The 16,023-nt window shown below is 46.6% G+C and overlaps 1 protein-coding gene across 3 annotated transcripts in view; it reads right to left on the reverse strand.

Moving 5' to 3' along the window:
• LOC138537982 (coagulation factor XIII B chain-like) overlaps positions 1–16,023 on the reverse strand; it is a 1,433,866-nt gene that overhangs the window by 428,959 nt on the left and 988,884 nt on the right. For all 3 annotated transcript variants that reach the window (XM_069641496.1, XM_069641495.1, XM_069641494.1), the window contains one exon: positions 12,925–13,110. In XM_069641496.1, coding sequence (XP_069497597.1) covers positions 12,925–13,110 — 186 coding nt within the window. The remainder of the gene's footprint in view (positions 1–12,924; positions 13,111–16,023) is intronic.

Genomic DNA, 16,023 nt, shown 5'->3' on the forward strand with positions numbered 1-16,023 from the left:
AAAGCGTTTTTATTGTGCGCCACATACCTCACCAGTGGAATGAGTCCTGGTCTGGAGAGTGCCGTGTCTTTAAATCTGTTACAGAGGATTCCGTTTCAGAACTTGCTAGTTCAACAGTCAATGCTCCAGTTTCTTTAGCAACAACAGGATTTCTAAACATATGTTCCTTAATGGGCTCATCAAAACGCTAAACAAACATACATATACACCCTTGCTCATAATCAAGCCTGTCTCTTTTGAATTTCAGCTGTTTACGAAGCCTGATCTCCCCCTCAAATCTCTCCAGGTTTTCATCTTGCCTAGTCATATGACGTTTGCATTTGTCACTATCATTACATGAAAAGAGCTGCTCTTCCATAGTTTCAAAATCTTTAATGATCTTCCGCCGATTCATTTAAGTACATTTAATTAATGTTTGAATCGTGTTGAATTATTATTAGTATGTTCTATCCATTACTGAATCAATAAAGGGTCCATATCCTCATAAGTAGGAATGGTAAGTATTCTCAACCCTCTTGGAATTCTTTTATCCTCAAGGTACATTTGGAATGCCATTGCTTCCCACCATTTAAACTTCCTTCTTCTTAAATGAGAGTTACATCAGTCGCATGCATATAAAAAAGGCAGTAAATTTGGCATTTCGCCGCACTGGGGCGGCTTGATGGTTCCTCAGTAGCGCAGGAGAGTCCCCCCTAGCAGAAGGGGTGACCAGACTACGTAACAGACAGAATTGTATATTAAAGAAGGAGCTGAGGGCAGATTATAAAGAGTTTACATGCAGATCCCTGAAGAAGCATTAAAGTTTGAAATGCAGTGGATCTACTAAAAATAAAATCCTTTGTTTCTGATATGCACGCAACCAATGTTACTCATCTTTACAAGAAAATGAGACACACATATTAGACAATTTAAACTGATGTATAGAAGAAATTTAGTAGGAATATTTCATGGCTGAGCCATTGGAGGTTCAGTCGGTCTCTGACCAGTTCATTGCCAGAATATTGTACTATGTTTACTAAAATCCCCAGTGCATGAACATTGATGGTGCAGACCTAATATCTAGTCAACCTTTGATTAACAGTCATTTCTTTTTTTTCACACATAAGAAGCAGTGCCCACTCAACACCAGTTTTTTGTATTATATTGGGCCACACTACAAATGAGATCCCATTCTCTAATTTGTAGAAATATATTCACCCTTATTTATCTTAATTAATGAGTGCTCATTCCCGAAACACTTTTTTTTGGGGTTGATTTCATAAAAAATCGATTTGCACCATACATTAATGAAGAATAAAATATAACAAAAAAAATGTGATTATCATCATCACATCACATAACTTCATATACATGTTAAATACATCCTCACAGTACATGGTCGATTAAAATGTCTGCAAAAACATCCCTATAAAAATTAAGAGAATCCTTTTACTAAAATTAGCCAGATATGAAAAACAGCAGCATTTAAAATCGAACTTTCACCTGAAACGATCATAGCCCAAAAATGATCTGTCCAAATATTGGCATACTATGCACAATACTCCCACAAGTGTTATAATATATTGCACTTAACTCCTTACATGAGGTAAATAGATTTCCACAAGTTTCCACCTCAATCTGACAAAATCTAGAAATTCTCCGAGACCACAATATTTTTCTCCAGGCTCCAAATATGGAAATCGTTGGCAATTGATCAAAGCGAAATTTCGTAAGAGAGTGTCTTTTTTTGACATTTCTTTGTCACAACACTATACTTAAAATTATCTTTTGTAGAAAAAACCCTGTAAAATATACTGTTTAAAAGTTTTATTTTCACTTAATTTTCTGATATTATTACTACGGTCCCACATTGCCAATTTATATTTCAATTCCTTATTAATAACTGCCCAGTTCATCGGAGGTTCTAAATTTAAGTTTATATCATCTAGGTATTGTTCAATATCATTGAGCCAGATAGTGTACATTTTACCACTATTATCAGAGAGGAAAATATCTTTAAAATGTGAGATCAATTGTGATGAGTCACAATTGGCCTCTAGGATTTTCAGATACCATTTACCACACGCAAACTTTCATTTGGTATGCAAGGACGTAATACCCAAATCTAAACATATAGCTTTGTGGGGGGGTGCCCTGGATAATCCCAGTGCTGACCGCCATAGTTTACTCTCCAATGTATTAAGCCATAGGGCTTCCTTCCCCTGCAACATTATGAGCCCATAAAGGGCACTCAGGACAATATTTGTGTTATATATTTTTAACAGGCGCTCAATCGAGTATCCACAACCTTTAGAAACAAAGCTTTTTAGTTCTCCACATGTCCTCTGTATTCTAGTGCAGATATCATTAGAAAAGAGTCAGTGCACAAGGAATCATAAATCGGTATTCCTAAATAGATGTATTTATGCACAATTTCTAAAGGTGTCTGTTCTCGTTTCCAAACAAAACTATTTTATTTCTTGTAGACTTGATAATTGTAATTTAGTTTTGTTAAGATTAATGTTTAGTTTCTTCTTGATTGCAAATTCAAGGAGAGCAGTAATACTATGCTGGAATGCAATTTTAGTGCGGTCTATGCCTAAAGTATCGGCTGCATATGATGGCCAGCTGACTGTCTGCTGTCTGTTCTTTGGATGGAAATTGCGACAGGACAGCAAAAGAATGTGGAGATCGGATACATAAATGTTATATAAGGTCAATCACACACATATTTTCAGTCACACATTCTAGTTAGGCAATCAGTATCGGGGACATGCAGGTTGTATTGCTGCATGCCTGTGTCTTTAAATTGCAATCCACTGAAAAAAACATTCACACACCTAAAAACACACCACATCTATTATGTAATACATTGAGAGAGTATCTTGATACCAAAACCGAACAGAGTCTGACTCAAATTGTCAGCAGCTGCAGCATCTGCCCAACCTCATTAGTTTCACTCTTTTCAGGTTTAGTTCTGTCAGCTGTAACATACTGTGCAATTGCAGTGGTCTTATCAGCTACATTGTGTACATCAAAGTGTGCATTCAAAAGCTGAGCAATGATAGGATTGTAGTCATTACTGAACTGTGATTGTTCCTCTGGCTTGAGGATGCAAGTGTTCTGGGGTGATTTCCAAGTTACTTGGTTTAAAAAAAAAAGAGAAAGTATCACTGTTCGGTTGCCCAGCTGCTCATATAGTTCTTTAGTGTCAAATGTAATTTTGCACGTGCATCTTCTCTGACAATCCTGCCACACTTGTTGGTTTGAAAATATTACTTTGAACCACAACTCTGCATTATCAGCTTCTGTTGCTATCAAACGTTACATACTACTCAATACATTCCCACCCAACGCTATAAGGATCTTTTGCACACTTCCAAGCATCTTTCACCCAAAAACTCATTACCTCCACACTTCCTTCTTTCTGACTCCAGCTTAAAAATTTAGGAAACATAGATAATATTCATTGATATACAACATTTCACTGTCAAATGTCAGAAATCACCATTAGAAATGCAAAAATAAATGTACTTGATGCCCAAAAAATGATTTTTATGATTGTAGTCTATTAAAAATTAACATGTTTCCACAATTTCCTTTAATGATTAAATCAAGTCCTGACAATAATACATCACTTTGTATTGGCAGCAACAAATAAAAATGTGGGACCATCATATTTTCCCTAGACTAAAATGAAGTTGGGCACTTCTGGACTTTAAGATGCCTTAATGCTTCTCCCCTGTAACAAACCTAAATGACTTTAGAGTCCCAAAATTGGGAAACAGTTGACTGAAAGAAATGTAGAATGTAGTTCCACCGTCCATTACTCCAAAGTTGATCGCATATCTGATGTATTTTAAACAATGTCTAATAAAACAGTCAACTATGAATGATACCTTAATGGAAGATAACATCATTTGAATTACCAAACACGTGCTTCTCCAGCATGGGGTCTGGCATGGATTCACATGCTCATGAATATTCCCCGTCGTCAGGCTGGGAATCCTCGGTAAAGAAAAAACCAGTATCAGTTTCGTTTCTGATCTGTCTTTCGTAGTAATAAACGATCACTGATCTCTGCGTCATACTGACCACAGCCAATGACTGCCCTCTACCTAAGCCCCGCCTCTGGCAGCCATCTTCAGATTTTTACCGCACGTTCATGTGTTGGGATCCTCGTGCTATTGCTCTCGAGCGTTAGTGCTATTTTTTTCACGTTTTTTCTCAAAAACTTTGTTTTTTCGGTCAAAAGAGCCTCAAACTCCACCGACTCTCCATCCGATCTACGGGGACCCGTGTCGGATTCGTCTGCGCCCCTCAAGGGTGAAGATTTCGTCGAGCTACGCTTTTGGAGGACTCCAGAAGTTTCCCAGGCCCGGACATGGCCCAGGAGAAGGCAAGCTCGACGCCCGGAAAGCTGTTCAGGGTCTGCCCTGGATGCCAGCTGCAGAACGTCTTTAAGGAGGACGAACATTCCTTTTGTCTCTACTGCTTACATGAGGACAAGACGCACGTGGAGAAGGACTGTGCGTTTTGCGGCAACATGTCGGAGCGGACCATGAAGGACCGCCATCAACGTCTCACCAACTGGCTGGAAGGGAAGAGCCCGTCCGGCGAGAAGAAGAGGAAGAAATCCGAGCGGTCTTCTAAGACCTTTGAGGACGCCCCGGCGACGGGGGTCCAACACAAGGCCAAGCACCGCGAGTCCGCTGGCACCGGGAGCGCCGAACGGTCGGGCTCTATGGGCGCCAGGCAGGGCGCACCCTCCCCGGCACCATCAACCACGAGCCAACGCTCTGGGTCGGGTAAGAGGAAGGCCGAGCACCCGGCGAAGCTCCTGGAGAGGCCCCGGTCGAGCTCGAAGGCCCCATCGGAGGGGGAGCGAGGCAGTGTCCCCCCCTCAAGGATAAGGCGGTGAGCGCACCTAAGGTGGTGAAGGCCTTAATCCACCCGGCCAAGGCCTCTATCGAGACTATCGCGGCGGCCCTGGCTCAGCCTGTGGAGGCTACACCAGTGGTGGCGACCTCGGGGCTCAGAGTCTCCCTGCCACCTCGGAGGGAGTCCTCTTTTATGCCCATCGATAGGACCCCCGTGAAATCTCCGGCAGAGAAGAAAAAGGGGGGGCAGGGTGTCGTCGTAGATTCGGCTTCAACCTCGGAGGAAGAGCTGATCGAGGTCTTAAGCCACGGCCTCGGCGTGGAAGAAGACCAGCCCGTCGGGATGGATCCCGACGCAGGTGCCGACGACATCGTCGAGGGTGCCGACGGGGCCCCTGATCGCCCGTCGGATTCCCCTCTGCCAGCGCCGCAAGACAACTCGGCGGCCATTTTGTTGGCTATACAGTCCTTATGCTCGGAGATAAGGACGAGACTACCGTTGCCGGCGGAGGAGCCACTCCCGTCGGGGGACCCAGAACCGGGACCTTCTGGCGTTCCTCCTCCCAAGAAAAGAAGGATTCATCCTCCACCTCCTTTTTAGCCGTCGCGCCCCGTCCAGCCCTCCTCCCCGTCCACCCGAGGGGATGATACGGGGACTGACACGGCAGCGACGGGTACGGACGACGAGGTCTACGATGAGGATCTGCCGTCGTCACCTCCCACCAGGGCTTCTCCGCCCAACGAGATTGGATCGTTCCACTCCATGATCGCCAGGGCGTCCGAGCTTTTCCAACTCTGCCCTGAAGAGAAGAAAAAGGAAGAATTCCTTTATCAACGGTGCGAGGCCAAGAGGAAGACTGTCCTCGCGGTGCCTCTACTGGACGACATTTGGGATGAGGGCCTCGCCCTCCTCAAGAACCCTTCCACGATGCCAGCTAGAAGAGACCGGTACGAAAAGAAGTACCGGGTCCCGGACGCGGCCCCCCTGCGCCTCCGGGCGCAGCCTACCCCGGACTCCGTCGTCTCCGCGGCGGCCAGGAAGAAAGCGGGGGGGGTGCGGCCTCCACATCGACTTCCCCGCCGGACGGCGAGGGAAAGAAATTGGACACTATGGGACGCAGGGTCATCTCGTCTGCAGCGACGACGATTAAGGCGGCCAATGCCTTGGCTATCGTGGCCCGCTATGACAGGGAGCTATGGTTCAAACTGGCTCCCCTGCTGGACTTCCTACCGGACGACAAGAGGGCTGAGGCCCTGGAGATCCTACAGGAAGGTGAAGTGGCGTCGGACCACGCCATCACTATTGCGACGGACATCGCCGACACGGGATTTCGCCAATTGGGCAACGGCGTGTGCCTTAGGCGGCGTGGATGGCTCAAGGCTACGGACTTCCGTCAAGACGTACAGACCAGAGTCCTGGACATGCCGTTCGATGGGAACAACCTGTTTGGGAAAATAGTGGACGATTCCCTTCAGGCCATTAAAGCGGACACGGAGACGGCCCGGGCCCTTGGGGTTCTGCAACAACGACGGCCGTCCTTTCGGAGCAGCGGAGGCAAGGGCGCCTCCAAAGGTTCCGGCGGCGGTTTCTCCACCTACCGTCAAGCGGCCCGCTCGTCGTCTCAGGAGGCCTACAGGGGACGAGGCAAGTCTGGCGGACCCCGCCGTCGTCGCCAAGGAGGTCAAGGCAGCAAAGCCTCGTCGAAACAGGATTGAACCGGCCGTGGGGTCGGGCCCCCACCGAAGCACCCCGGTGGGAGGCCGGCTGGCGAGCTTCGTCGGCATGTGGGAGTCCATCTCCACCGACCGTTGGGTGCTGGACGCCTTAGCCCGGGGCCACGCGCTCGAGTTTCAAAGAAGGTGCCCGCGCGTCCCCCCCGTGGCCAGGAAAGAGCTTCACGTCCCTCAGCTTCTCCTGGAGGTAAAGGCGATGCTCAGGAAGGGCGCCATCGAACTCGTCCCAAAGAGGCTTCGGGGCTCCGGAGTTTACTCGAGATACTTCCTCGTGAAGAAGAAGACGGGAGGATGGCGCCCCATCCTAGACCTGCGACGTCTGAACAAGTTCATCAAGGCGCAGAAGTTCCGGATGGTCACCCTCCAGCACGTCCTGGGTCAGCTGGAGGAAGGAGACTTCCTGTCGTCGTTGGATTTGGAGGATGCCTACTTCCATATTCCCATCCTAAAGGGGCACCGAAAATTCCTCAGGTTTGTGGTCCAAGGGCGTCACTACCAGTTCAAAGCCCTCCCCTTCAAACTACGGTCGGCACCCAGGGTATTCACCAAGTGCCTTGCACCGGTGGCGGCGCAGCTGCGCCACGAGGGGATCCACGTCTACCCCTACCTGGACGACTGGCTCATCCGAGCCAAGACGAGGGAGCTCGCCGTGGAGCACACGGCAAGGACCGTCCAACTTCTCACGGACCTGGGATTCTCCGTGAACTACGCCAAATCCCACCTGGTACCCGCGCAAGACGCACTGTTTCTGGGAGCGAGGCTCGACACAGTGTCCCTTCTGGCCTCCCCGTTGGAGGAGAGGACCAGGACCATCCTGGGCAAGGTACAGCGGATGTTGGTGGCCGACGCGGCCAAGGTGAGGTCCATCAAGTTCCTCCTCGGAATGATGTCTTCCTGCATCTTACCTCATTCCCATGTGCAGGCTCCGGATGCGCCCGTTGCAGGAGTTCCTGGACGCGGGCTGGATCCAAACGACGGGCAGCTTCGAGGAAAGGATCACACTCGACGAGAGTTTCCGACGAGCGATCCGGTGGTGGGGCACCCGCGCGCATCTGACGGCATGGACTTCCAGACCCCAGCCCACCAGGAGACAGTGACCATGGATGCCTCCCTGGAAGGGTGGGGAGCGCACACCGAAAATCTGCACGCACGAGACCTTTGGCTCCCGACGGAGAAATCCCTACATATCAACGTCCTGGAGCTCTGTGCAGTGTTTTGGGCCCTCAGGTCCTTCCTTCCGTCCCTCAAGGGCAAGGTGGTGAGGATCTTCACCGACTACACCACCACCATGTTTTACATCAGGAAACAGGGCGGAACCAGGTCCCCAGCACTGTCCACGTAGGCGCAGGACCTGTGGCATTGGGCCGTCGCCCAAAGGATGTTTCTGGTGCCATTTCATCTGGCAGGGATAAAAAACACCATCGCCGACTCACTCAGCAGGGAGCTGCGCTCGTGCCACGAGTGGGAACTACGGCAGGATCTAGTGGATCGCCTCTTCCGACGGTGGGGCACACCCCAGATCGACCTGTTCGCGACGGCGACGAACTCCAAGTGCCGGAGGTTCGCCAGCAGGTTTCCCCAGGCGAGGAGCATGGGCGATGCTTTCTCGTTCCCCTGGGAGGACCTGTTCCTCTACGCGTTCCCTCCATTGCCACTGCTAATCCGGCTCGTCAACCAGCTCAAGAGGTCACGGTGCAGGATGATTCTCGTCGCACCTGCGTGGCGAGGCAGATATGGTTCCCGGACCTTCTGGACTTGTCAGCGTCCCCGTCAATCAAGCTGCCGGTGGACGCGGATCTACTCTCCAGGGAAGGAGGCGCCATCCTCCACCACGACCCGAAGTCGCTGAACTTGCAGGCCTGGCTCCTGCAGCGCTAGAGTTTGGAGGATACGACATACCGGCCGACTGCAGAGAGGTTCTTGCAAAGGCCAGGGCGTCCTCGACTCTTAAATGCTACGGACACAAATGGAAGAGGTTCTCTGTCTGGTGCCACACACAGAAGATTAACCCTCTACGGATTACGGCTCCCCAAGTACTGCCGTACCTGCTGACGCTGGCCAAAGCTGGACTGGCACACGCGTCCATCAAGATTCATCTTGCTGCGATCTCCCGATACACCAGAACCACGGGGCGGACGTCCTTGTGGTCTCATCGTCTGGTGAAGGAGTTCATGAAGGGACTGTTCAGATCGTTCCCGCCGGTGAAGGCTCCGGCCCCGGCGTGGGAGCTCAACGTGGTGCTGACCAAGCTCATGGGACCTCCGTTCGAGCCTCTGCACTCGGCCCCGTTGAAGTTTCTGTCGTGGAAAACAGCGTTTCTTGTGGCCATCACCTCCGCACGACGAGTGGGAGAGATCCAGGCCCTTTCCTGCAAGGCCCCATACTTGACTTTTCACGACACGAGGGTAGTGCTCAGGACGCACCCCTCCTTCATGCCCAAGGTGCCGTCGGACTTCCACCTCAACGAACCCTTGGTGTTGCCTGTGTTCTTCCCGTCGCCTTTGTCGCCGGCTGAGAGGACTTTGCACTCGCTGGATGTGGCTAGAGCGCTGAAGTTCTACGTGGACCGCACGAAGTGTTTTCGGAAGACGTCACAACTCTTTGTGAATTTTGGACCTGTCAATCAGGGGAAGGCTCTCTCGAAGGCTTCCATTTCCAGATGGCTCTCTGGCTGTATCATGTACTGTCATCAGTTGGCAAACCGACCGCTGCCTGGCCGTCCGAGAGCCCATTCCACCAGAGCGATCGCAGCTACCACGGCGTTCCTTTCTGGTGTGCCCCTGCTGGACATATGCAGGGCTGCTACGTGGAGGTCGACGCACACCTTCACGAAATTCTACTGCGTCGATCAGGATTCCAGGGAGGAGTCCAGGGTCGGCCAAGCAGTGCTGCGCAACCTGTTCGCCTGAGGTGAGCCTGGTGAGGAGGTAAGATGCTTAATGTTGAGTTTGATGTAATGCTTAATGTTGAGCCTTTGCCACCTCCCGTGGTTGTGCATGTGTGTACTGCTATGTATTCTTTATTCATGAGCATGTGAATCCATGCCAGACCCCATGCTGGAGAAGGAACAAGTTACTTACCTGTAACTGTTGTTCTCCAGCATGGGTCTGGCATGGATTCACATGCGAACCCTCCCGCCTACCCCTCTGTGGCTCTTCACTTGGTCATACTGCCACTTCACGTGCTTCCAAATCTGAAGATGGCTGCCAGAGGCGGGGCTTAGGTAGAGGGCAGTCATTGGCTGTGGTCAGTATGACGCAGAGATCAGTGATTGGTTATTACTACGAAAGACAGATCAGAAACGAAACTGATACTGGTTTTTTCTTTACCGAGAATTCCCAGCCTGACGACGGGGAATATTCATGAGCATGTGAATCCATGCCAGTCCCATGCTGGAGAACAACAATTACAGGTAAGTAACTTGTTCCTTACTGTGTCCACTGTCCAGTTGGCTCAACGTTTAAAAATGTATTTTAATATGCTCAAGCTTTTATGTATATAACAGATAACGGCAAATGGTTTTGTGATTTCTATTATTGCACAACATTGATTTTGTATGAAATTCTGATATCCATTTTCCATTTCAAAGTTACATTCTCATCAATATTCTGCACTCTGAACATGAAAAAGTCATGATGTGGAGGTGTTCTCCTTTTTCTTCTACTCAATGAATTGCACTTTGTTTTAACAAATTATGATAGAACCCCTTATACCTAATAACTTTAAACACATCTTATCAAGACGAAAAATGGGAGATGAGAAATGGTAACAGAAGCCGAACAACTCCGGAATGATTCCTACGATGCAAATCCCATCACTTTATACTATTTCATATATAATAGGCACTTCAAACCTTATTATTATTTTTTTAACTGCTTTTTGCCCCATTTAAACACTTTGATATTAGTACCCGGCGGGGGTGCGGCTTAGGTCTCTCAGCCAACGAGGATGCTCAGAGCGGGGGTTTTACCACACAGTATATCCCCGGCTCAGAGCCTCCTCAGAGATGAAGACCACCATCTTCCCTCGCAGGATCACAGGTAAGTGCGCGCTCCCCCATGTCCCCTTCCCCCTAACCCTCCCCCCACCCTCACTCCCCTTTTCCACACCCTCCTCCACTTACTGCCACTTCTCTGTCCTTCTATGCCAGGAACACTAGTGTTCCTGGCGCGTCTCCGACCCGGAAATGGCAGCAATGGAAAGGGAGAAGAAACTATGTATAGTCCCTTCTCCCCATTCCATGCCAGCCATCTTGTTTGTTTCTTTTTTTTTCGATATTGAATGGCCGCCATGGAAATGGAGAAGGAACTACGTGTAGTGCCTTCTCCCCGTTCCATGGCAGCCATTTTCTTTTTTTTTCAGTTGTGAAATGCCAACAGCATTTGACAACTTCCTCAAAGAATCTATTAGTACCTCAGTCCATCAGGCCAGGGTACTAATAGCAATAAGCCCCTTGCTGGGGGCATTACCGCTTCAGTTAATGCCTGGGGGCCTGCGTTAACTTCGCTCAGGCCTGTAACTATGGGCACCAGGGCATTACCTGAAGCGGTAATCCCCCCCAGCTTGGGCTTATTGTATAAATACTGATGGGGGCAAAACCTGTTTGCTCAATCCCCTATTATAAAGGTACAAAACTGGTATATTAATTAGCTCCATCCTTTTGCACATGGTCAAAATGTACATATCATGGCCCTGGGATCCTACTGGATTTATGAAAACCTAGGAGACTGTACAGAATGCTGGGAGGTGTAGTTCTGTGGGCTTTCGGCTATTTCGGCAGTGATTTCAATGGACATCAGACTGCCCAAATGCACAGAATGCTGGGAGGTGTAGTTCTGTAGGCTCTTGGCTGTTTCAGTGGGGATTCCAATGGACATTGAAGTGAAAGTGGGACTGTGACTCCAAACACTGAGGGAGAGAGCAGCCCTGTCACACCGGTGCAATAGGTCAGGTCAGGAAAAGAGAAGCGAGGGGCATGAGGGCTTGGTGAGAGAGAGCATCTGTGGCACCAGAGCAGAGAGCACCTGTGGTGTGACTCCAAATGCAGAGGGAGAGAGCAGCACTGTCAAATTGGCATAATGGGTCAGGTCAGGAGTATACCACAAAACATTCTGACACTCTAAAAGTTACTTTCTTTACGCACTTTAGCCTGTGTAAAAGGCCAGATGTGTGTTTGTTTGAAGCCATCCTACCTGCCACACCTATTATCATTGCTAGAGGGAGTTGTTGCCTCACGTATACAACAATAAGACTTAAAGTTCATCTTCCAGGTGATCAAAATGTGTATTTGATATGATATATGATAAGGCATTTATAACGCACCTATACACAAGTGTTTCAACAATGATAACATACAATTAGCTGCAGAAAATGCCCAAGGCTGGGATACCACTTTACAGCATACTTCAAGTTGCATACACTAAGAAAATATATACATTTAAAAAAAAACATATAACCAGAAATTCATTTGACTAAGCACCATTTCTCTAACAAAATAAAGTACTTTTTTTCAATGTACTTATGTATTATTCACTGTAATATTTCTTGAAAAGTATTATTAAATCAATAATATTCTTCATGTAAGTTTTCAATTTTATTTGACTTTGATTTACTTTATTTTATGATCTCATGTCTACTTCGAATCATGCTGTACGTTAATTGTATTACTCAGACATGCCTCAACATTATATATTTGAGTCCAAAACCCGTAGGTGGAATCCAAGACAATGAGGAGCAGATGCAACAATTGTCCGTATCCACGATGTTGAATTTTCAACAGATTCTGTGAGATTTATTTTGAGGTTACTACTCCTTCACGTAAAAGGGGCAAGCTCCTTCTATTAACATAAATTATATTAAAATACACCACATAATATATATATATACTCTGCAAATGTATTCCTTACACTCATTTGCCCATGTACACAGGCTTTTCCACTAGTTTAAAATATTCTGGGAATAGATGTTCTAACATCTTTGATGGCTATTGTTAAGGAAGATCATGACACTAGTCTAAATAATTGGCAAAATAAGTTTATCATGAAAATTGGAACAATATACAATTCCATGTTAAAATGAATGGTGGACAGAGCTACTTAGCGGTATGTCAAAAGAAAAGATGGTGTACGTCTCTCAGTAACAAAACAAGCTGTTGATCATTGTGAAAACATGTTTGTGTAGTTATATAGTTTGTGAATGTTTTTGTATCTTAACTATTTCTATGCCGTTTAATCATTTATTTGTTATTATGCTGTTGTGCACATCAAATATATTTACAAGCATTTTTTTAAATTATAAAAACATTTTGCTATTGGCAAGAACAACAACTTACTTGTGTCACATTCTGGATAATTAAGTTTTCCATTATTGCATGTTGATTTCATTTCTCGATTTGCATCTCTGTAGTATCCTGATTTACATGCAAACTCAACAACTTCGTTATTTTTGATTTCAGGGTTGTCTCTTTGAAGAATTATGTTTTTCTTTTCCATTTCATTTGATGATGCTACACATGATCCTGTAGGGCAAAGCATAATATAATTTAGTTGCATGAAACGTGTCAGGACTGTATCAAATGATCACTATAAATGTTCCAATATAAATTCCAAAATGCATGACAGAGCTTCACATACATGGCTTATTTCTTGCATTTTATTTTATAGTCGTATTGCCCACCAGAATGCGATATTTCACCCCCTAACAGTCCGGTCAACACAATAAAGGCCCAAGTGAAGTGAGGGTCTTTAATGAGGTCTCCAACATCATCAATGACTGGTACATGTTGCTCCAGTGGAAGTAATTTCAGGCATGGTCACTTACTTTTGCTGTGCGAATGAAGATAATGGTAGATGAAAGGGCAACTAATTACTGTTTTGACTTTGTCTGAGCTGCCACCTCACAGTCCAATTAGTAAAGATTTCTCTTCACTGCACCTTTCATTCCATCTTTATGGAACCCCCAAACTTTTTGCTTTTATTTTTTATTCTGACCTTCTCTTTTTGCAGTGCAGTGAAGCCTTAAGCTTCACTACACTGGCTTTTGCTCATATGTTATGTGGAAACTGACATGTCCTTCAGGCTGTCAGTACTGGAAATTATTATTTCCCTTAGTTGTGTTACTGTGTTACTACTTTTGGTTACTTTTGTATCACTTGTGGTAACTTTTATCATTCTACAAAGCAGCTTACACTGCAGTACAATGGGGTACATTTTTGTTTTGCCCTAACTAACACTCAGAGGACTTTTAGTTACTCCAGCTGTGCTAAAAGGATAAGCTGGTGGCAGCAGTGACTTTTTTCCCACTTTAGGGGACTTTTCATTTTAGCTTTACTGCGTTTACTGCGTTTGGCTACTAACTGTGGCTAGTGTCCAAACATGGCCGTCCCACGTGGTTTTTCGCCTGTCCTTTTGCCATCTTGTTCTTTAGCTTTCTTCCTGGCCTGTGAGGCCAGGAAAATCCTTATAAGACCTTCCAGTGCCCGGGAAAGCAGAAGCCTTTGGCAGGCCACTGGAGGGTTGTGTGTGTTTGCTGACAGGATGTAGGCTGGGACTGTCTGGTCCCTATCCACAAACTGTTTTCAGTGTGTCTGAGTGGTATGCATGAAGGTTCCCGCCAGCTGTTCTGATTGGACCACTGCTTGGGTATGTGTGTGGGCTAGTCCTGTCATTGGCTAGTGAGGGCACCTGGCTTTTAGGAAAGGAAGAGGACCCCTGCATCCATTCCTCAGAGATCCTGGAGAAATCTGAAGGAGCCAGGAATCCTATCCAGCTGTGAAACCTGCAAAGAAAACGGAGACCCGTCGTAGGAGGCCTGGCTACCAACTTCTGTTGCTGTCCTGGAGGAGCCCTGTCTTGCTGAAGATCTTGTAGCACTCCTGCGAAGGAGCTGCGACTCTTGGAGTGGAGGGACGATCCATTACTGACGTCTGCTCAGTACCCTACAACAAAGCCTTCAGAAGTGTCCCGGGACTGTCCTGTGGCTGAACAGCTCCAAATTTGGGATACCGTGCTGCAGATATCATAGTTCTGAGTTTCAACCTGGAACTTTGGGTATACTCAGCTGACCCTACAAGGCTCACCTCTCTGAAAAAGGGAATCCTAGCTTCAAGGGTAACCGAGATAGGAGGGAAAGTCTGACCGCGGCAGTTGAGTCCCATTGCGTCACTGTGCTGCGGTGACCACCATCCGAAATTGCTTACCTGACCCGAGTCCAGTCCTGAGAGAGGTCCTGCATCGAGGTTTGCTGCATTCTTCAATCTAGAGTCCTTGTAACAGTGAAAGACACCAACCGGAGATCAGCTAGAACCTGCAACCCCTGCAAATCGAGAACTGCAGTAAAAGCAACCACAGACCTTCTTCCTTTGTCCTGCCAATTATGGGGAAGAATCAGAGTACAGAGGGGTAAGTTACAGCGATTCCTACATACTCGTATACTCCCATTATAAGTCAATGGGCTTATAATAAACTTTATTCTAACACTATTGGCTTCGCCATTGTATGCTTGTGCAAGACTTCTGAAAGTTGGGGCTACTTCTGTTAGCTAGTTTAACTTGTACGATGACAATTAGAACCCTTCACTGGACCCCAGACACCCTACCTACATTTTTCCTGCTTCAAAGATTCTGTGGTAGTATTGGGCAAAAGGCCCAGACAACTTATTTAAGTTAGGGATCATTCTCTGTGGACCTAAAAGTGCATAATATAACCTCACCTTTCCCTTACAGGAGTTTTGTGATGTATATTATGCCCTCTGCTAAGTGAATGTATATATATATCTAGTTTGCTAGTGTTGTGTGATAACCTTACTTGCCAGTAGTCATTTTTCTACAGTGTGCTTTGGCCAATAAATAATAATTGTTTTTGTATACATCCTGTCTAAGTGTAATCTGTGATTCCCATTGTGTGAACTCATTGTAGACCCTTTACAAGGTCACCAACTCTGAAGAACTTAGCCTAGAACGCCTGTCACTGCTACCCAAACTGGTTTGGCTACAGCTCCCCAGAGTTGTCCTTGTCACAACATAGGTTGGCCTCCTATACATCTGTCCACCAGGCCAGAGTATAGAAATTCAGTCCTAACAAGTGCCACAGAACCCAGGTCCATACATGCAAATTCAGAAATAAATGCTGTACCTTCCACCTATATTTTACAAACATTCAAACACTGTCATTCCATTCATCCTTTGCAAGGAGAAACATCTTTCACAAAGCTGAATGTGAGCAAGGCTACAAACACATGTAAGTTAGAGTATATGTAAAGGATTATTCAAGGTACTTTCAAATCTGAACTTAAAGAAAACAGAGATAGCCCCCAAACAAATGCACCATTGCCTAGTGCTCTCATTCAACAACAAATGATAAGTATTGGAATTATTCTGCTCGGGCAGCTAAAATATTGTGCCCTGAAATGTTTGTGCCTGATGCAAAGATTG

Source organism: Ambystoma mexicanum, chromosome 1q, assembly GCF_040938575.1.
Source record: "Ambystoma mexicanum isolate Mex_15411 chromosome 1q, UKY_AmexF1_1, whole genome shotgun sequence".
Lineage (NCBI taxonomy): Eukaryota > Metazoa > Chordata > Amphibia > Caudata > Ambystomatidae > Ambystoma > Ambystoma mexicanum.